This window comes from Scleropages formosus, chromosome 10, assembly GCF_900964775.1.
Source record: "Scleropages formosus chromosome 10, fSclFor1.1, whole genome shotgun sequence".
NCBI lineage: Eukaryota > Metazoa > Chordata > Actinopteri > Osteoglossiformes > Osteoglossidae > Scleropages > Scleropages formosus.
This window is the reverse complement of record NC_041815.1, coordinates 18,468,671-18,490,296: the sequence shown is the minus strand read 5'-3', so window position 1 is coordinate 18,490,296 and position 21,626 is coordinate 18,468,671. Positions and strand designations below refer to the sequence as shown.

The 21,626-nt window shown below is 39.6% G+C and overlaps 1 protein-coding gene across 2 annotated transcripts; it reads right to left on the bottom strand.

The window, feature by feature from the left end:
* Positions 1 to 318: 318 nt before the first annotated feature.
* On the bottom strand, positions 319 to 17,888 carry clip3 (CAP-GLY domain containing linker protein 3). Of its 2 annotated transcripts, none has more exons than XM_018742915.2 (14): positions 17,572 to 17,888; positions 12,688 to 12,839; positions 11,866 to 12,005; positions 11,637 to 11,730; positions 8,902 to 9,063; positions 8,299 to 8,417; positions 7,510 to 7,746; positions 5,657 to 5,792; positions 5,326 to 5,472; positions 4,018 to 4,152; positions 3,281 to 3,404; positions 2,782 to 2,846; positions 2,187 to 2,259; positions 319 to 1,773 (listed from the first exon to the last, which is right to left on the bottom strand). In XM_018742915.2, exons 2-14 carry the CDS (start codon positions 12,815 to 12,817, stop codon positions 1,719 to 1,721), a joined length of 1,617 nt encoding a protein of 538 aa, XP_018598431.1. In that variant the 5' UTR covers positions 12,818 to 12,839; positions 17,572 to 17,888; the 3' UTR covers positions 319 to 1,718. The 2 variants fall into 2 exon arrangements, with proteins under 2 accessions (XP_018598431.1, XP_018598432.1); XM_018742916.2 differs by having other exon boundaries at positions 12,688 to 12,818.
* Between the last annotated feature and the right edge of the window lie 3,738 nt (positions 17,889 to 21,626).

Sequence of the window (21,626 nt, the reverse complement as noted above, 5' to 3'; positions counted from 1 at the left end):
GATGGTCTCATATTACATAATTCAAAATACAAAGTAGAAAGGTAATTCATTACACTGTGCTTTTTAGTGCTTAGAAAATGGTAAAATGTTATCACGCAGCACCCTGACACATTACGTTCTCATTCATATACCATGGAATGAACTTTCAACATTACGAAAAGAGCAGCTATGTTGTCTGAAAGAGACTTTCCACCTGTTCAATTATTTAAACCCTCTGTAAACCTGACATATACTTCAGGTGGGACACTATCTTATTTGGTGTACAGTTGCACACGCGAACGTGTTTTCTATGAGTGTGGTAATTGTGGTGTGCTTGTCTTGCATGGCTAAAGTTACAATGACAATCGGGTGGGAAATTAGACTAAAAATGCTGTTTGTCAACAAGCTCATGGTAAACACAGCATGCAGAAATCGACTACATGTACCAAGACGGATAACTACATTGACACCTAACCGGACCACACCTGAATTTGAACAGCCAAGATGGAAGACAAGCAAGTAAAGCAATGCTATAATATTTATTGAGCTGTGTCAGTCTGAAGTTATCTATGGACAAAGTTTACAACTTGGTTTAAAAACGTACTTTATAACTGCAAATACACTGATGGCTTAATGGTTTCATCTATGTCAAGAATTGACACCATTATTTTAAGTTTAAAAACCGACTGGGAAGTCAGCTGTTCTCTTATGCACGGTGCATCAGGATGCAGAGAGCCAAGCAGCCACAGAAACCACATATACCACTGGCAACTTTGGTGACAAATTGAAGGTGTAACACAAGAGCTAGGCATAGGGGGGATAGCTAGGCTGTATAAGAACGAGTCAAATTCAATGAATGAAAACTTCTTTAGAATAGAATGCTACTGGCAAAACCAAGTCCAAACCAGTTATTTTTCAGTGCAGTAAAATTGTTTCAAATATTTTAATTACAGGAACAGAAATCAAAATACTTCTCACTGAATAGTATGTCAGAAACTTGTTCCCAGGGAAAAAAGTGGATAAATGCGCTGTTTTCTTTTGCAACTGCAAGAGATAAATATTCACACAGCTGAATTTTAGATGCACGCGGAAATTAATAAATCTGATAAGAGCAGTGAACCAGTTTCATCTAACTGATACTGTCAAATTGAATCTGACTGGATTTTTGGCCTTTTCTGAGGTTAATAAGATTCAACCTTCTACATGTAGGACAGTGTTTGAAAATAGGTCAAAACAGAGAAGCAGCAACAAAAATATTAGCAGCACATGCATGAATCGAGCAAAAACAAATTGCCCAGCTGCAGGAAAGCTGCCTCGAGTTAGTACAAAAGAAAGCTCATGTTTTTATTATTACAATGCTGTCTCAGTGGTTTGACTTTTTAAATGATTTTGGTCACATTTTACATGGGGAATATCAAGTGCGGAGAAGACCAAAGAAGAAAAAGTCAGAAACTTAGAAAACTAAAGATTTTTACATATTATTTGCTTTCTTTAAGGTTTTTTTCCCCCCAACATTTTTTAGACATGTTAGTGTAACAAACGGAATGCAGGACGTTAGTTAACAAGGCACTAGATTTTGCTATAGGACTGCGACCAGAGACGGGGTGTGTAGGTTTACAACGGCAATATTGACGGCAACAGTCTAGTTGTTTCCAAGAGAGAAGCGGAAATGAAAGACGGACACTGAGAGAAGAGAGAATTGGGCGTAGAGCTGGAAGAGGAGGGGAAAAAGTATCTCATTAGGACTGCATCTCAGCACGTAGCATCCAGGGGAACCAGCAACAGAACAGCAACCTGGGAGACAGTAACAATGAAGGGTTATATGCTACTTTACACACATTTTGCTCAAAAAACTATTACAAGGAGAAAGTAATGAAAACATTTTGTATACAACAGCAGCATCCTTTAGCCACTAATCACATCTTTATCACTACGATTTCATCACATTTCACAGCTGGAGTTTTAGAAAAATGTCAAATTTCATCCAGTAAATGCCCATTTGTTTTCATATGTCTGTTATCTGTGTTGATTATTCCATCAGGGTTCACCTCGTAAGCGGCCGGACGATTTTTTTCCGAGATGACAGTGCATAAATATACTTGGGCACCGAACGAGAAAAACTTCTTCAGCGGAAGTGTAACATTCAGTTGTGCACCTGTTCTTCAATAGAAACGCAAACAGAAAAGAAAAGGTCACTTTTGCTATACCTTGATATGGAGCTTTCTGACGTGATATCCTTGGGCGTTCTCACTGCGGTGAAGTTACGCTTGGGCTGGGACACTGGTATAAACAAAGATAGGAAGAACAAAATTGGAAAGAACACAGCTGAAAAAAGGAGAGCATGTAGCACAGCATTCCTCTGGGACAGAGAAGTTTAGCTAACTGCCAATGTCTTGTAGATGTCTGAATTTTGTGGTCAGATGTGTTCATTATAGGATAAACAACACAAACAGGGACCTTACCAGTGGTGCCCTGGTAAAGCCATGAGCGCTTCGGAGGAGACTCGAGTCCCTGACATGCCACATTAGGCAACCACCGTGAGGAGGTCAACAGAACACAAACTGGCCAATGATCCTTAGGTGCGTCATAACTCTGGCCCCTTCCACCTCATTATATAGTGGGTCGCACTCTTGACAGCTACTAGCTATTCTGTACCTCTATCAAAATAAAGTTACTGAAGTTATTTTATTCAGAGAAAAATTCTAGAATTCCATCTGGTTTTTTAACCTGAAATAAGTGCATGGCTGGAATTATTCTTACCCAGATGTCCCGAGTAGGCATGTTCCCTCTAGCCATACTTACTGGTAACCTGATGAACTTTCTTCACCAGTGTACCATCATTCTGGGAATCCTTGGGTCCTCCAATTCTGCAGAGATCACCAAAAATTTCTGGTGTTAGTCTGTGTTACTAACATTTTTGTGAAAATAAAAACAATTTCCTCAGTTTAAGACATGAATTCTTGATAATGTTTTTTTAAATAAATATGGTTTTTATATTTAGATTCTGTACATACGAGAGATAGAACCTGCTGCAAATAATTATGCTCTCAGTGATTTTAATTAACCAAGAGCCTTACATAAAACCTAAAATATCCCTGCCACATGTTCAGTTATGCTTTAAAATAATAATTTCTTTAAATAAGAACTTATGATATACTGATATGAGAAACACGTTGTAAGCAATACTAACATATTTTAGAGTAACAAAACTGTGACCAACTGAAACATTTAATATAAAATTACAATGAAACCACTTGATGACCTTATTTATAGAGGGCCTGTTTGACTGTGGATGTGTTACCTCTGCACACGGGATGGTGGTGCAAAAACACCATACTTGGGCAGACAGGTGAAATAGCGAACTCCAAACACAGATCCATCATGTTTCCCTGTTGGTTGTTCCAACTCCACGCCAAACCAATATCCTACACAAACACAGAGGAAAAAAAAAAACATTTCTGAAAAAAGAAAAATATCTGGGAAAAACATTACATTTAATGAAGCTGACAATGCTCATGAAGTTAATGCTTTTTGGAAATATAGCTAGCTAACCAAGTTGCATTTAAATGGAAGGCACAGTTCTGATGAAAGTACGATATGCACAGCAACAAAGAGAAAATACAAAAAAACAAGCTGAAACAAACAGAAAATATATAACTATAACAGCTGAATCTGATACTCTGCACAAAATAGGATTTAAACTGCTTAATCTGCTGCTCACATGCAGAAAATTAAGTTCTGACATGTTCAGGTCACTCAACACTATAACTGAAGGTGAAGCACCTCATACAAAAGTACAGCAGCAGAACCCCTCCTGGAATGTGAGCGTGTAAATATGACTGTGCAAGTTTTTAATGAGCAGACTGTCAGCGGCCTTAAAATTAAACAAGTGTTGAGATAACTTTTTTCATGTTCAATGTGCTGCTTATCATCTAGCAGCAGCGGAGCATCAGACTAAATGGTTAGATGTTTTTACAAACATAAAAAGCATACAGTTTGTTCTGCTGCTTAAATGTTGCAACCGTTTCTGAAAAGTACCTGGAGCAAAGTCTGTTTTGCCATAAAAACGAACAATTCCCTGTTTCTGTCCAGCTACCAGCACCTGGTCACCCACTTCCACCTTGACTCCATCAGGGTCCAAACTTCCAACAGACACAGACTTGCTCCGCAGAGCTGTTGGAGACAATCATTTGTAACTTTAACACTTATGAATCTGAGTATTGCTTTTATGGAATTTTTCTAAAAATTTAACCTGTAAATAGACAGTTTTGCTACAAATCAAGAGCATTAGTCTTTAACATCATGTTTGTACAGTATGTTGCACTATCATTCTTCAGTTTATAAACTTAATTCTTGTCTGGAAATCTATTTGTAAATCAAAATCAGTAATTTCTCACTTTCCAAGTACATCCAAAACTAACCCAAGAACTGAAATACCAGAACATTATCCCTGTCTTACCAGAGAAATACATTATCAATATTTCCAACAACTGTTGTTAAACAATTATAAACAGTGTAAAATTACAGTTCTGAACATACATACATGTATCTATGTATGTATATATGTATTATATGTATTTATGTACGGTGAAGAGAAAGAAAGGAACATAGAGCACAAAACATTATAAATGTAAAAAATGATTCCTATTTTATCACGATTTATTTTAAAATTATAATCAAGTTAACTAGTTAGTTAAAATAGAAAGGCAAGACTGTGAGTAGTCTAGCAATTGATTTAGATAATTTATTATTAAAAATCAAACTAATCAATAAATAAATACTAACTAAACAATGTACAGCACAAGCAACTATCTACAGCGAACACATAAATTAATATGGTGTTTGCTCGCAGCATGCGAAGTACTAGAGAGATGCTAGGTGTCAGTTCAAAATGGGGCTTCATTGAAAAAATAGCTAAAATTTACTTTTACTTACTGTATGCATTTACATTTATTCATTTAGCAGACACTTTTCACCAAAAGTGACGTACATCTCATAGAAAATACAATGTGTGCATTACATCAGCAGGAAGAGTGCAAATACAAATATACAACATATACAAATGGGAAGGTTCATATTTGAGGAAATACTGACTGTAAATCACATTTAAATCACATTTGCAAATGAAGAAATTGATATATCTGGTTTATTCATACATAACCATGAGAAACATAACAATTCTCATCCTATACTGTAACTGCTTATGACAAATGTTCCATTACACCTGCAATAAAAATAATGTTAAAAATGATAATAAAAGACAACCTATACTGCCAAAGTGTACACTATGCCGTATTGCTAGGACAGTTACGTTGCTGAAATGTTTCTTCTCACTGCCTCTCCTACCTTTATCTTTTTCTTTCTCCTTTTTCTCCTTCTTGTTCTTGCCAGTCACTCGTGAGAAGTCCATGCGAGGAGTCCTTGGGGTGGAGGTGACTGATGATGGGGTCTGATCAACAGCTTTGGAAATTTTTGAAACAGGTGCAAAAATACCTAGAGGAAACAATAAGAAACAAAACTGAATTTTACTACATGAAATTTCCAAAAAGCAATGAAACCTATTAGTTATTAAAATTACAAACACAAAAATGTTATTATTAGGAATAATGGTGGTCTATAAAGAACTTTTCAGTTGCATATCGCTGCCTTTTCAAGTACAAATGAGAACATCAATTACCATGTTTTGGGGGGCAGATGAAATAGCGTACCCCGCCCACACTTCCATCATTTTTGCCTTCTGGTTCATCCAGCTCCACACCCACCCACTGCCCACTGGCAAATTCAGTTGTTCCACAGAACCGCAGTGTTCCTGTCTGTAACAGAAAACATGCCTTACAATAAAACCATGAAAATTTAACAAAACTATTGGTTCTTTCTTTACTTTTTTGCTTTGTGTACCCAAAAAAAGTATATAATGCTAAACAAACATTTCTAAAAAGTTAAATAAGGGCACTGAATGTAATATGTACAGCGAATGGCAAGTCTCAAAACTGCATCAAAGGCCAAGTACCAAAATGTGTGTTCTACTATGAAAATCGAAACACCTGTTATTTTAATTGTGGTGTCCGAATAACAACATCAGTAAGGTAGCTAGGAAACATACAAAAAGCTCTCGTAGACAATGAACATCATTATATACATTATTAGAAGAGTACCAAGGGGAATGCTTAGTTATACGAGACATTTTGCTGACCACTCTTTCCCAACTTGTTACTGTGACCTTAAGTTCTCAAGTCCTTGTTCAGATATTTTGCAGAAATTAGCATAGCTCTATCTGAGGCCAAAAAAGGGGAAACAAGTCAGGTTATCATTTAATGAAGCAGAACAGCAAACCTTAACCTAATGCTATCACAGAAGCCAGTGAAAAATAAATACCATTTTGGCTCATGAAGACCTCACATCAATCTCATAAATCCAATTAATCTTCTTCAGGTCTTATTTGTCTCGGTCGCTCATGTCATGTTAACACTACATGCAAAACCAAACTGATGATTTTTCCACATCCCTATTCCTAATAGGTTCTCACCAAATTCACCCCATCTGAATAAGTAATTTTTCTCTGGCATCATTTATCTGACACCATCTGAGCAACTGCTTGCTGTCTTGTTCTCAATAGATGCAAGCCCCTGAAGTACCCCATCAAGCCCTTCTGATGTTTTTATTGAAGAGCACAACGCTAAATTGTGGACAGCTGTACTGGGAGTTTTTTTTTCTTCTTTTTTTTAGATATGTTAGAAAGAAACTAAATACACTTAAGTATCATATGTCTGCATCCAAGTTTCTCTTCCTGCTAATGTAATGCAAACGTATTTTCTATAAGATGTATGTCGCTTTAGAGAAAAGCATCTGTTAAATTAATAAATGTAAATACTCTTTTGGACTTCGGTCTTTATTTAGCTCACTCCATAGGCATCGGTACTGTTTATGCTCAAATAGTGCTTATCAGGCTCTGAGGGTTTTGACTGTATTGCTTCTGCATAACCTTGGGGAGTCAGGGAAACACATTATCAGCAATTTTATAGTGCCAGTCTCCATGTGGCCTGTCAATGGACATAGTCTCTGCTTGAAAGACCAAATTATATGATAACGCAGATTCTGGTCAACAAGTCTTTTACCAATGGCAGGTAATGCCAGCTCTGGAGTACGTGAACTGTTCTACCATCATCTATGATCTGCATTGTTTGGTACAGCTGGAAAAAATTAAGTAATTTTCATTTAAATAATCAGATTAATTAATTTGATGGAGGAGTTGAAGTCTATGGGGGAACGGTGGTGGGGCGGGCTTGGCTGGGTCCCCCTCTCTGGCGGGTCTGGGGTTCAAGTCCTGCTGGGGTGCCTTGCGACGGACTGGTGTTCCGTCCTGGGTGTGTCTCCTCCCTCTTCAGCCTTGCAACCTGTGTTGCTGGGTTAGGCTCCGGTTTGCCGCGACCCCGCTCGGGACAAAGGGTTTCAGACAGTGTGCGTGTGAGTTGAGGCCTTTGACCAGAAAGAATGTTTGTTTCACATATTTTCCCTTTTGCTACTCTGTACCTTCATATCATCCAACACGACACGGTCACCCAGCTTCAGCCCAAGAGAAGAGAGCATCAAGTTTCCGGGAATATTGTCATAGTTGGGCAGCGTAGCACGAGGCAGATTGCAGGAAAGTGGTACAGCATCCAACAGTAGCTGCTTCAGCTCCTTGGCCACCATGGCTGCCTCTGCCTTGTCCAGGCTCATGTCCATAGGATCAGGAACCACCTCAGCTGGAACTAGGCCCTTATCGTTCTAACAAATGGACAAAAAAAATAAACATGATGTCAAATTTCAAGTGAGCTATTTAATCTAGCTATATATGAATTATATGACAGATTCAAATATGGATGGGACCTCCTGGTTTGTTTTCACTGAAAATCTATTGAATTCACAAAATCTAGTTTGTTGCAGGATTTTGATTGATTGCACTTAGTCGGCAAGTGAGAGGATAAGGCTAAATACAGCTGGACCATTGTTCATTTAATCGAAAGGCCTGAGAATTTGACATATTTATTCAGTTAAGTGACACATTTCTACAAAGCTACTCACAAAGATTTGCCCATTCATACAGCTTAGTAATTATTACAGGAGCAATTTTATGGAAAAGTGCCTTGCTCAAGGGGAGTATAAATTGGATTCAAACTGGCAACCCTTAGATCCAAAAGCTGCAGCTCTAACCACTATGCTACTTGTCACCCCAGCTTAGTTTGCTTATATCAACTCAGAGATGACGAAAGCTTAATTGTTTTCATATTTTTATATATTCATATTAGATGTGTGACAAGGATAGGCAAATAGCAATACCCTGACGGTAGGATTGGCGCCATGCTCCAACAGGCACTTGACAGCCCCGAGACACAGGTTTGAGGCAGCAATATGAAGAGCAGTCCCATGATTGAAGTCACTACAAGTGGAGTTTAGCACTGAGGAGAAATAGGTAATTAATGATTCTCCTGCGTAAAGAGTAAATAAATAAAAAAAATGCTTTACCTGAAAGGTTGGTAACGGTACATTCCGTTCATGTTTCTAATAAAAACAGCTTTCATTATTTCACTTAATATTTAACAGTAAAGAGATTACAAACAAACTTTGACCTGCTTTGCCTGCCAAAATCAATATAGCTCAAAATCAATATATAGCCAAACTCCATGATACCAGAAGTATTTACTTTGCCTGCTCTGCTTGTCAACATCTAATGGACTGCACAGACAAGTAAATTCTTTTGGTATCACGGAGTTCGGCTACATACAGCATTGTTGAAATTTCATCAAAACCAGTGCCAGGTTTAATGAGATACCATTTTAACATTGTTATTTCTGTATTACTAGTCAAACAAAAGCTGATGTGCGTGAGTGACTATGAATAAATCTGTTGTGGTGGATTGACCTGAGGTGGGGCAATCATCACCTTTAGGCTTGGATGCCTTAAGCAGGACACGGATAAGTTCTGGCACATCAAAATATGCTGCATAATGCAGTGCATTCATGTTGGTCCAGCGGCTACGAAGGCTAACGTCAGCGCCCAAGGCAATAAGCTGGCTGGACAGCCGGAGAGCAGCGGCAGGGTCACCTATGGACAAGGATAATAGAGTCAAATGTCAAAACAGATACTTACTCTACACTTCACTGTTAGGTCACTGATGTCTCACTGACGCTTTACTATTTTTTTAACTGCCTGTAATCATTATGCGGTTCTGCTCCACCTTGTACTTCTGATCTTATCGCTATATAATAATAATTATAATTGTAAATAATTGATAATTCATAGCATGTCCTAGTTATCTTTGTGTATATATGTATGTGTATGTATATAGAATATAGATAAATGTATATATTTATTTATATATGTATAATATAGATATTATCTGTACATACACGGTGCATTATCCTTGCTACTGTTGTACATATTCTATATAGACACACACACACACACACACACACATTCCTACTGCTACCTGCTCAACAGCTTCTGTACATACTCTCTGCCATATTCTATTTATTTACTTATTGTACATATATTTCTTATATTTAACTGCACCTAACCCTCCGGCCTTGCGCCCTGTGTTACTGGGTAGGCTCCAGTTCCCCGTGACCCCGTATGGGACAAGCGGTTTTGAAAATGTGTGTGTGTTCATTTGCACAATTCTACTATTTGCACTTCTGGTAGATGCTAAACTGCATTTCGTTGCTGTGTACCTGTATTATGCAATGAGAATAAAGTTGTCTATCTATCTATCTATCTACCTTAACAGCATTTATATGTGGCAGATATTCATTCAAGGGAATGAAAAACTAATTTAAAGACCAAACTATGATTCTGAACAGTGGTAAAATAAAACCTGCACTGGAGTAGAGGCAAAAATTGTTCAAGGGTCAATGCAACTTCAAACAGAAACTTTACATTCACCTAATACAAGCAGTTATATGAAATATTCTTTAAGTGAAACAATAAGGACTGGAAAGAAGGAAGGTTAAACTTTTCATCAGAATGAACAACAGACTTTAAACTGACTTGCATTAAATTAAATGTAAGGAGTAAATTGCAGTACTACTTATGCCGTAAAGAAGCTTATTGACAAAGACTTTAAAGTCTTGGCCAATTGGTCAAAGTTGGTAACTTCTTAAACAAATAATTTAAAAAAATTTATATTTATTCAGTTTCTGTATGCAGAGAACAACAGGGCCACCTAACAACATAATCAACATGAACACCAACACCAATTACATGAATCACACAGAAACTGACTAAAAAAAGATTTATATTTCTGAGAACATGCAGTTCTCTACTTTTGTAGCTTTTTGACATTAAATCTGATATTTTTGTCAGTTTTATCAGTATATGAATGGAGCCTGAGAGAGGGAATTATTATTGATTTTATGTCATTTCCTTAGTGTACAAGACCATGAAATGTACAATCATAGGTGTGAAAAAGTAACTTTAACAAACCTTTAATAATTAAAAGAGTACTTACAGTTAGCTGGTTGAATACAATCAGACCTGATAAGAACCAGCCATTATCAATATACTTTTGACTACTAAAACCCTCTAGCAAAACCCAAGTTAGCAAATGAAGAGATTAATAGCAGCACATCATGTCACTCCAAAAAGAAATCTCTGTTGAAGATTTCATTCAGTTTTTCCAAGGCTGTGGATCTCAACGAAACCACGCTCAGAGCCATACTCATCAAACAGAGAAAGTCCGGAACAGTGGTGAGTCTACCTGCGAGTGGCCATCCTGCCAATATCCCTTCACAAGCAAGACATAAAATCATTAATGAGCTCAAAAGAAACCCCAGAACAACATCCCGAGAACTGCAGACCTCATCTGTCTCAATTCAAGAGAGTGTTCATAACTTTACAACAAAAAGGACTCAAAAATGGGATACATGTGAGAGTGGCAGGGTGACAACCACTAGCCACTAAAAAGAACATGAAGCTTGCCTATTATTTGCACAGAAAGCCCCTGGATGCTTCTCAAGACTTCTGGAAGCACATTCTACGAACTGTCAAAGAAGTAGAAGCAGAACTTTTTGGATGACAAATTGCCCATTACATCTGGTGAAAACCAAATATGGAATTTCAGAATAAGAATCTAAAAATCAAGTCAAAAATGGTGGTGGCGTGCTGGTCTGGGGATGTTTTGCTACCACACAACCTGGGTGTAACTTGCTATCACTGCAGGAACTATGAATTCCTCTTTGTATCTTCTCAGTCTGTGAGAAAAAGCTGAAGTAAAGTTCCAAACTTGAATTTGATTGAAATGCTGTAGAAAGGACTAAAAAAGTCCTTCATGCTCAGAAAGGTAGAATGTAGCAGTTCTGTGTGGGAGTGAGCCAAAATTTCTCCACAGTTACGTAAGACGTAGGTGAAGGAAAACATTTAGTTGCAGTCACCATAGCTAAATGTGACAATCAGTTGTTGACTGTGAAGGGGAAATTAATTCTTCTTTGTATGATTCCACTAGTGACTGTAAAACAAATATATTCCTTCCAGTAAATGGTCTCTACTCTCCTCTAAGTTAACTAATCTGATTATTCAACAATGAATCTACCAAAACCAACCAGAAACACTACACTGATATTACACAAATGCAGCAAAAACAATATACTCAGTTAAGGTGTGGAAAGGTGGGGACTACTCACCAACTCCATGGGCCCCAGCCTTGCAGCTGTAGTGAAGTAAGGTCATGTCTGTAAGACCATCACGGTCATTGACATGACAGCCTCTCTTTAAGATCTGTAAAATGACACATGCCAAAAAGTGAAAAGTAGATGAAAACAAAGGAAAGGGAAAAGAAATGAAAAGGTCCTACATGAAATATTTTAGCATTTTTGTAAATGATTTCCAATTCCCCAGAAGGACACAACTCACCTCATTTCCAATTGTGTCAATTTTGTGCTGCACCTGTGGTACCCATTGCCGTATAATAGCAAAGAGTTCTGGGATGGTGGTGTGAGGGTCAAAGAGGATTTCCTGACATGCAGGGTCATTTGGATCAAAGAATGTGAAGGCTGGAAAAAAAAAAAAGAGTAATTCAGAAATAATAAAAATACAACTGAAAGCAACAGGACAGTTCAACGTGTACTCCAACTAGCTTTGTCCTCTACGCTTCTGGGATAGACTGTGGACCACTGCAACCTTAATGCAGACAAGAAGTTAATGACTTGAAAAATGTATTTCTGCTGAAATGGCTAACCAGTGTTATGCGAATTTGCATGTAGACTGGAAAAATGTGTCAAAATTATTTTATTAATGAAGGTAACCTATTATAAACACAACATTCCCATGTCAAGATAAATGTTTCTGTATTAATATTACCTTTGATAACATCCAAAGGGGATGTTTATGTTACTAGCATTTTTACTGAATAATTCACTCATCTGTAGCCCTGCAGTTCAGATGTACACTGAAAAGAACCCTTGTTTTCACATCTGCTCCTTACAGTTTTTCAAAATTCTGTTCTTTCAGGATCTGTTTCTAAAGCAGTGATTTTATATGCAAGAGTACTTCACAAAAAATGTTATAATTTAAACATACATAGAGTAGCAAAGGAAATAAGTCCTGTCACTGACACTTTCTAGCAAAACTAGTTATTCTAATGTCATAGAATACGGACTGTAATCGAGCATTAGGTTGTGCTTATGGTTCTATTATATGAGTACACTCACTGCTCACACTGCCTTTGTAACTTACCATAGTCCTTTGGGAGTGGAGCTGGGGCAGATGGGTGAACCATAGGCCTCTTGCGTGGTTCCAAAACCAGGCTGTGGTAGTCAGAGGCTGTCTGAGCCTCCTCTACCTCTACATTCTCCTCCTTTGTCATGCTGCAGAAATGTAACAAGGGGCTAGGATGGAAAAACGACAACTGAGTGCAACATGCACTAGTTTAAAGCACAGCTTATGACTGTCAAGGAATTAAAACCTCAGGAAGAAAGCAAGTAGTTTAGTGGTTGGAACTGTCACCTTTCAGTTGGAAGGACCTCAACTCACCAATACAACTGTGAATGGAAGTCTGTTCATATCTTCAAAGTCACGTTCACCTTGTCACAACCAAAAAACTACACAGTGTGTACATTCCCCTGTTTATTCACCTATTAGGTTCTGTAAAACCTCAGATAAAGTTGTAATGAACAAAAATACTCTGTAACACCTTCATCCAGAAATCAGCAATAACTACTTGTCAAGTGCAGGGTTGCAGCTGTCTGGATCTTCTCAGACAAACATAAGGCTTCAGGCAGGGGATATCTTGGCAAGGACACCAGTCCATGCCAGTGTATCACTTCATTTCATTATTTTTATTGCCTTCAAATTAGATTAAAAATATTATTACTTATTTAAAATGACTGAAAGTAAAAACACACACTTATTACAATTTAATTTTCATGTTTTTATTAACTATGAGGTACATTAAAATGAAAACTCATTATAAAACTACTTTCTTTTCAAAAACTCTGATTTAATGCCAATTGTTGAACGATTCGTCCAGTAACCATCTGCAACATTTATAGACTTAAAATAAGTTAAAAAACACACACACACACACACACACACACACACACACACACACACACACACACACACACACACACACACACACACACACACACACACACACACACACACAAATTGTTGTTTGGGAGTGGAGGTGGGGCAGATGAGTGAACCATGGGCCTCTTGCATGGTTCCAAAATGCAACCCTAACCATTATGCTATAGCTGTTAGCAGGGTGGTTACAACCTCTGCTTTTGGACTCCAAGGTTTTAGGTTCAAGTCCCTTCTCTAACTGTAGCACCCTTTAGCAAGGGAGTTATCCTTAACTGCTCTAGTAGAATTATCCAGCTGTATAAATGGGTATATAACTGTAAGTTGCTTTGGTGAAAAGTGCCAAGAATAAATGTAATAAAATTCCCACCAACACTGATCACTAAAGTTTTAAGTTCTAGCTACGCATTTCGCTAATAAAAAAAAAACCATTGGCACTATATCTCTGCATCTGCTGCGGTCTAACGTGACTGCCCAGTACAAAAACACTGTGGTCGACAAAAAAATTCCCATGGTCAAATTAACATTTAGAGATATAGTATTTTAAATAATGTCTAACATACCTACAATATGTCTACAGTACTAATTCAACATGCATTTGTGTAATCTTTCAACAAATTTGATCGATATATGCAGAGGTGAGTAGAGTAGCCAAAAACAGTACTCAAGTAAAAGTACTGTTACTTTCAAAAAGAATTTACTCAAGTAAAAGCACCTGTACTGAAATTTACTCTAAATTCTCCAGTGGGTGAATATGTGTGTGTCTGGCTACCCTCTGACAGACACATCCCATCCATATACTTTCTCTGATTGCACAGATAATAAATTAAACCGGCCAGATGCTGACTAACATTACACACGGTTTTATTATCAGTCTGTTGGACGTGGAGAGGTTTATCTATTTAGTTTTTTTTATTCTTACTAATTTTCAAAAAGACTTCATTTTAATGCAACCCAGCATACGACAAGAAGTTAATGAAGGCTGCATAAATAAGTACAAGTCTTCAAGTCAGCATTTAATTCATTATAGGTTTTTCAGTAGTTTTATACGGAAACCAGTGAAAAAATTGAGGGACGTCCGTATTGTGAAGCCTTGTTGTCACGTAGTCAATGAATTTACAAAGAAATGAACAGGCTTTTGGTCCCTGTTGTGTTCAGAAGGTATCAACCTTTTGAACTCTCTCACCTAAATCCTCAGACCAACTATTGTTTTTATCAGTCTTTATTCTGCTTTTGTCCAGGCAGCTGTTTCGTTCTCTGTCTTCATGGCACCCATTTCAGGGACATTGATGGGTATGCTAATGTTGAATTTTGAACACCACGGTATTCAATATTTTCGTAAATGTTTCTCCAGTGACTTGCCTTAAGAAGAAATTTTACAACTGACACCATCTTTTCGATCAATGGCATTTTTTTCTACAACAACGTGTAAGTCTGCAACCTTTTGCTTCCACAACTGAATATGCCTATAGTAGCTAGCAGATATGTTGTGAGACTCGAGTCTAGTGTAACAGCCAGCACAAGCAAATCTTTTGCCACTTTGAACAGGCTGTTTAACAAATGTATTGGAAAAAGGAAATTTTTGTGGATGTTTCTAATTTGGGGAGGCGCGGTGGTGCAGTGGGTTGGCCTGGGTCCTGCTCTCCAGTGGGTCTGGGGTTCAAGTCCCACTTGGGGTGCCTTGCAATGGACTGGTGTCCCGTCCTGGGTGTGTCCCCTCCCCCTCCAGCCTTACGCCCTGTGTTGCCGGGTTAGGCTCTGGCTCCCCGCGACCCCGTATGGGACAAGCAGTTCAGAAAATGTGTGTGTGTTTCTAATTTGACACTAGGATTTCCCACAAAGCTGATAGCAGCTGGGAGAAAATAAGGAATCACAGACAGAAGCACATATGTACTTGCAACACAACCCAATAAGTCTTGTAAGGGAAATGCCATCTACAGCCTATAAGTAGTAGATGACTGCTGTAGGCTAGTCATTTCATCATACTGCTTGTAAGGATGTTGTTCCCGAAGTGGAAATTTCTTCTGGTTCCATAGAAGCTTCTCATAGTTCCGTGCAATGCATTATAAAATGGCACGTTGAACACACGGCGTGATTTCTCTCATTACATTACATTGCAGAGTTTACAAAGTAGCCGTTTCATTAAAGTCCTGAGCAATATTTTGCTAACTGGGGATACAGCATTTCTTCCCTTTGGTCAACATTGTCTTTCTGACTGCTACACACAGGACACACTTTGTTTGGCAGTTCTACTACATATATAAAACACACACACAAAAAAAAAATCCATCCATCCATCCATCTATCCATCTTTCAGGGTCCCACCCACTTTCAAAGTTCCCAAAATAAATGAATATCTGCCACTTCCTAAACAAAGGCAATCAGAAAAATTCTAAATGGTACCAGATTCCTGCTTTAAAGTAATTTGTGGACATTGAATCCACACTTGCTTTCTTACATAACAAGAGAACGATCCGTGTGTTGTGGTTTTCATTTTTTGCATCTTCTCCCTTCAAAACATTAGTTGGTATTCAGCAGCATTCATTCATGTGTATACGTGCAATATCCGCACCAAAGTTTCCTGTTGTGTGTCACCACAGCATTTTGAGTATGTTGACATGGTAACCTGACACACAGTATACATTACTTCTTCATGAAAAAAATACAAAAAAAAGAAAAAAATAGGATGCATCCATTTCATACCAAATCATGCAGATTATTTCCTAATAATACACACACACACACACACACTTTCAGAACCGCTTGTCCCATACGGGGTCACGGAGCCTACCCGGTAACACAGGGGCGTAAGGCCAGAGGGGGAGGGAACACACCCAGGACGGGACGCCAGTCCGTCGCAAGGCACCCCAAGCGGGACTCGAACCCCAGACCCACCGGAAAGCAGGACCGTGGTCCAACCCACTGCGCCACCGCACCCCCTTCCTAATAATACAGTATTTATATAATCATATGACATGACAACAAGTTAAATTACAGGGGAGTTTGATTTAATATACTGTATTTACTTACATTTGGGGTATACATGATACAGTTATGCACTCTCTTTTGCTTTATAATGCTCATTCAGAATTGATTTGTAGAAATGTGTTATCACTCACATTCATTGAACTATATACTTATGTATGCTAAATGTTTGTAGTTAAATATTACAATTTGTTTACGTGGACACCAAGAAATGCACAATTTTAAATAATCTATTTCTAACGTACATTCTGTGTATGACTTTAAAAATCACGCCATCCACGCTTTCATCCCCATATGATACTAAATGTCAGGACCCTCCTCCGCCACGCTTAACTGACAAAGACAAGATCGATGAAATACACAGATGTCTTTTGTCTACCACTCTGTGCATAGCCTTTTCCAAAAATTTAAAAGCGTAAATCAACGTCTACAAATATATATACTATATATATAGCGACTCGACCCGAAACACTGACAAATTGGCACCGAAACGTTTCTAAACGCATCTCAACTGCGCATTACGCTGATATTTTACATTAATGTACTAAAATAGAAACATTCGCACGTACGAAAACGTGAAAACGCGCCTATACGCAGAAAGAAAAACGTTTAGCAAATTAACATGGAGAAGAAACCGCCCCACGCAGCACCAAGGAAGGAGAAACGGGGGGAGGGGGGCCGGCGGCGGCGGCGGCGGCAGCGGCGCACGGCACGGTTACATTGTTTTTCTGTTTTTGCACCGTAAAAACTCAATCATTGAGTCGATGTTGTATTTCTTCAAACGTGTTCTTTATTATATTAAAATCCCAATCGACACGTTATTATCCGTCCGGGTATCTATTATGACCCCCAAGCGCATCTCCATCATCACGTCCCGCCTCACACACACACAGCATCCAAGGAAACAGGAGACGAGCAGACGCGAAGGATCCATGAAAAACACCATCAGTCTTCAGTGCATTACATCTAAACGCTAAACGCTTCGAAAAATTCTCACCACATAACGCAGACGCGAAAAGGGGGTTATTCTTAAAATAGTTGCGCACTCACCCTGACGACAAGCCTCAGGCTCTGAATTAGTCGTTTATTTCAACGAATATTTTTCAGCACTAGGTAGGTGTTTCGTTTGCGGCCCTGCGTGGGTGACGGACACGGTGATGGAGCTCCTAGCGGATGAGAAGGATGATGCTGCTGCGGCTGCCGCTCCTCCTGCCTCCGCTGTTGCTGCTGCTGCGCGCGTCCCTCCTCTTCGCTTGCGTCGTTCTGACTCACAAACGCGCCCCCCTCCTCTTCCTCCTCGAGCTCCATTCAGAGCCGCCCGTCACTCAGAAGGGTGCTTCATGACGCACTTTCTAGAACGCCGAACTAGACCGTGAGCCCTGGCGCTCGTACTCTGACCGCCACTAAACCACGTGATTTGTAGCGAAATAAAGGAAATTTAAACTCTCTTAAAACGTGGCCAGTTGTCCTTGCTGTAGTAAATCAGAACACGTTTCATTCATTCTCTCAAATGCAGTGACTTAGTTTAAACAGCAGTAGGCTCACTGACAACACTGTATATTTTAATAGGGGCAGGCCCTGGGTTACGAACGTCCGGCTTACGTACAACCTGTAGTTACGAACCACCCCCTTAAAGCCTATTATATTAAAAATTCCAGTTACATGCAGTGGTTTGTAATAAGAAATGGGTGCTACTTTGTGATGTGCACCAAAGCATCATGTGTCTACAGTGGTTCATCAGTTTGTGGGAGCGTGAGCCTGAGGTAGGACAAAGACTTTGTTCTTTTCAGTTGGACTGTCATGCCCGCAACATTGCCCAGAATGTCCGCACCTGCCCGAAATCATAGCAGCGGGGTATGAAAAAGCTGCACCTGCACATCCTGGTTGCAGAATCTCATTTGAGAAAACCGTCTCTCCAGCACTCTCAAGTGAACCCGCAACAACCTACCCGTCCTTCCAAGTCCCTCGTTCTCAATCTCTCGTTTCGCTCCTGACGTCCACGGCTCCCGACACTTGCATCATCTCCTCAACGACGACATTAGGTTCTCCCCAAGACCTACATTTGTGCACTGACCAACCCACAGCTGTCCCCAACCACGAATCTCGCCTGCTCCCTTGTGTACCGACAATAAAGATCCCACACACCAACCTCAGTCTCCTGCCCGCTCAGTATGACACAGGCCACGTTGCTGTTAACAGTGTCTTGTGTGTTACTGTATGTGGCTTTAATTTTTGTTTTTACCCTCCTAACCATGTGATACAAGTGATGGTGATGCATCAAAGAAAAGGAAAATGATCACGATTGAACTTAAAGTGGAAATAATGCGATCAGAAAAAGATGAAATGCCAACGAACATCCAGAAAGTGAACATTAAAGCTTCTTTAATATTTTTTATATGCCCTCCCCACACACACACACACACACACACACACACACACACACACACACATTCTCTCTCTCTGTTATAAATGCTGTAGTAACATTTATCATTTTTATTATTGTACTATTATGTTAAAGATGTTTTGTTGTATTCGGAAGTTTTTGTTTAATGTTTTTTATGCATAGAAAGGTACACAATATACTATATACTAAGACAAACATTTGACTAATGTTAGACACAAACTGCACCTAACTGTTCAAACTTACTTAAAGACATAGTTAGGAAAGGAACTCATCTGTAATCCAGGGACTGCTATAAATGCCATTAAAGTGAGCATTCGTGATCTGGTTGGCAATACATTATGATCCAAATGTTTACTTTGCAAATGTCTATACCTAAAAAGGTATCATTTAAGCTTACAAAAAAGTATGTCTAACATAATACTTACAGCTCCTATCTTAATTATGGACGTTCCTCTTCCTAGGTGGGCAGGGAGACTCGGATTAAGGAGGTTTGTAGTGTCATCAGGAAAATAAGTACATTGTATTTATCATCTTGTAACTGTCATGTCCACGCACACACCACAATCGACAGCACCTGACACAAATCAAGCACCGGATGATAATCAAAACACTCTCCTTTAAAAGACCCTCCTCAGCCCTTTCACTCTTTTGGAATCTCACCGAGACAACCGCCCCCCTTTGCGCTTATGTCCCAGTCTCCTTCAGTCTCAATCCCTGTTTTTCATTCCCTGGCTTCTGACCATTTGCCTCATCTCCTGACTATGTCAATGGATTCTTGCTCCCACTCTGACCACCGATCTACTGACTCTTCGCCTTTCCCTGACAACGAGAACTCGCCTGACCCCTCGGTTCCTGACAAACGATCTTGCACTTAGGTCCAGCTGTCCCCGCATCCTCGGTTCCACGTGACAGTAATATAGGTAATAGGGTAATGTACAGCACACATTAAGATGGGTGATAATCTCATAAGATGTGATATCTCGCCTGCACTACTGCAACTCTTTCCTGTCTGGCCTTCTGGCCTCAGACATCAAACCTCTACAGCTAGTACAGAACGCTGCTATGCGAGTTGTATTTGACCTGCCCAAGTGTTCCCATGTATCTCACCTCTTCGTCTCTCTGCATTGCCTTCCTATAGCTGCCTGCATCAAATCCAAGACTCTGGTTGTAGCCTAGAAAAGCATCAATGGCTCTCTACAAAACCTGATCATTCACTACACTCTAACCATACTGCCACACTCCTCCACATCTGCCCACTCCGCGGTCACATGCACAAGAGGTCAAAATCAAAAGCACAAAGGTGTCGTGGCAAATAGTGGCTGCGGAGGAGGCAGGAGCCAAGTGCAAGATCGTTTATTCAAAGCCAAAGCATTAGACATGTTTTAGTGGTCAGGGACAAGCGAATGGTCGGTCGATCAGCAAACTGAAAAAAGGCGAGGAGCTGAAGTCGTGGTCGGGAAATAAGGCGGGTGGTTGTTTAAAAAACATGGACCGTCTGGGGAATGATGAGGAATGGGACTTGGGAACCATGAGGTGGGTTTGAAAAGGCAGAGGGCCCGTTGTCTCAAGTGAGATTCCACAACTGGGAGGAGGTTGAGAAGTATTCTTTATAGCTGAGTGCTCTGATTGAAGCCAGGTACTCAATGGAAGTCAGGTGCTACTGGTTGAGGTGTGGGTTGGGGGGACAGGAGAGGTGAGGAGGGACAGGAGATAGGTGATCCGGCTCCGATCAGTGCTATAAATGTGGGGCAAACTAGAGAAGATGAGCCCACATTGTAAAATGAAACCAGCACAGCGGGATTGTAGCACCGCCTGCAGCCGGTTCAGCTCCGCTGGGTCTGTAGTAAAGGCAGAACCTTCTGTCATGGTCGGTCCCGGAAGGGAGTGGCGGACCCAAGAGCAGAGCGGAATAAGGGCTTTACATGCAAAGCCAAACGTCGTTTACATTTACATTTACATTTATTCATTTAGCAGACGCTTTTGTACATCTCAACAAAAGTACAATTTATGCATTACATTGAGAGAAGGAGACATAGCTGCAGACATGAAAGTCTCAAGCAAACCTAATTTGTTCCCTGCCACTTGCTACACCAAGGTTCATCGTTCAAGTAGGTGCATAAGACACAGACAAATCCCGATACCCACACCAATTTTTTTTTTTTAACTTTTTTATTAAATATTATAAGATACACAAATGAGCAGAACAATACCAGAGTAACGGCTGAATAAAGGTTGTATCTGGGGATGCTTCTGGAGTTATGATGCATGAACCGTTACGCCATAGATGATCTGAAGAGATCTTAAGCAAAGTGGATCTAGAAAAGGTTGGTTTTCAGACCCTCGTTAAAGGGGCAATCCAAAAAGCAAGGTCGGTACACAGGGAAGAGGTCGATGATCATAAGGAGGCACTAGGACAAAGTCGTAGGGTCTCAGGACTGGGAAAAGAACGAGGGATCAGGAAGGAATAAGGAGGTCGCAAGTAACAAGGCTGAACAAGGTTCCGCGTCATCTCCTGCGATGACGCTGACATGCGTCAGTCTGTGCTGCGTTCAGGTGTTCCATGTTGGCTTGTCGGCGTGGCAATTTGGCAAAAAAGATATTTGTAAAATGCACATAGTTCTGAGAATATAGTTATGCACTCTTTTTTGCTTTATATTGGTCACTCAAAATTGATTCGTAGAAATGTGTTTTCACTGACCTT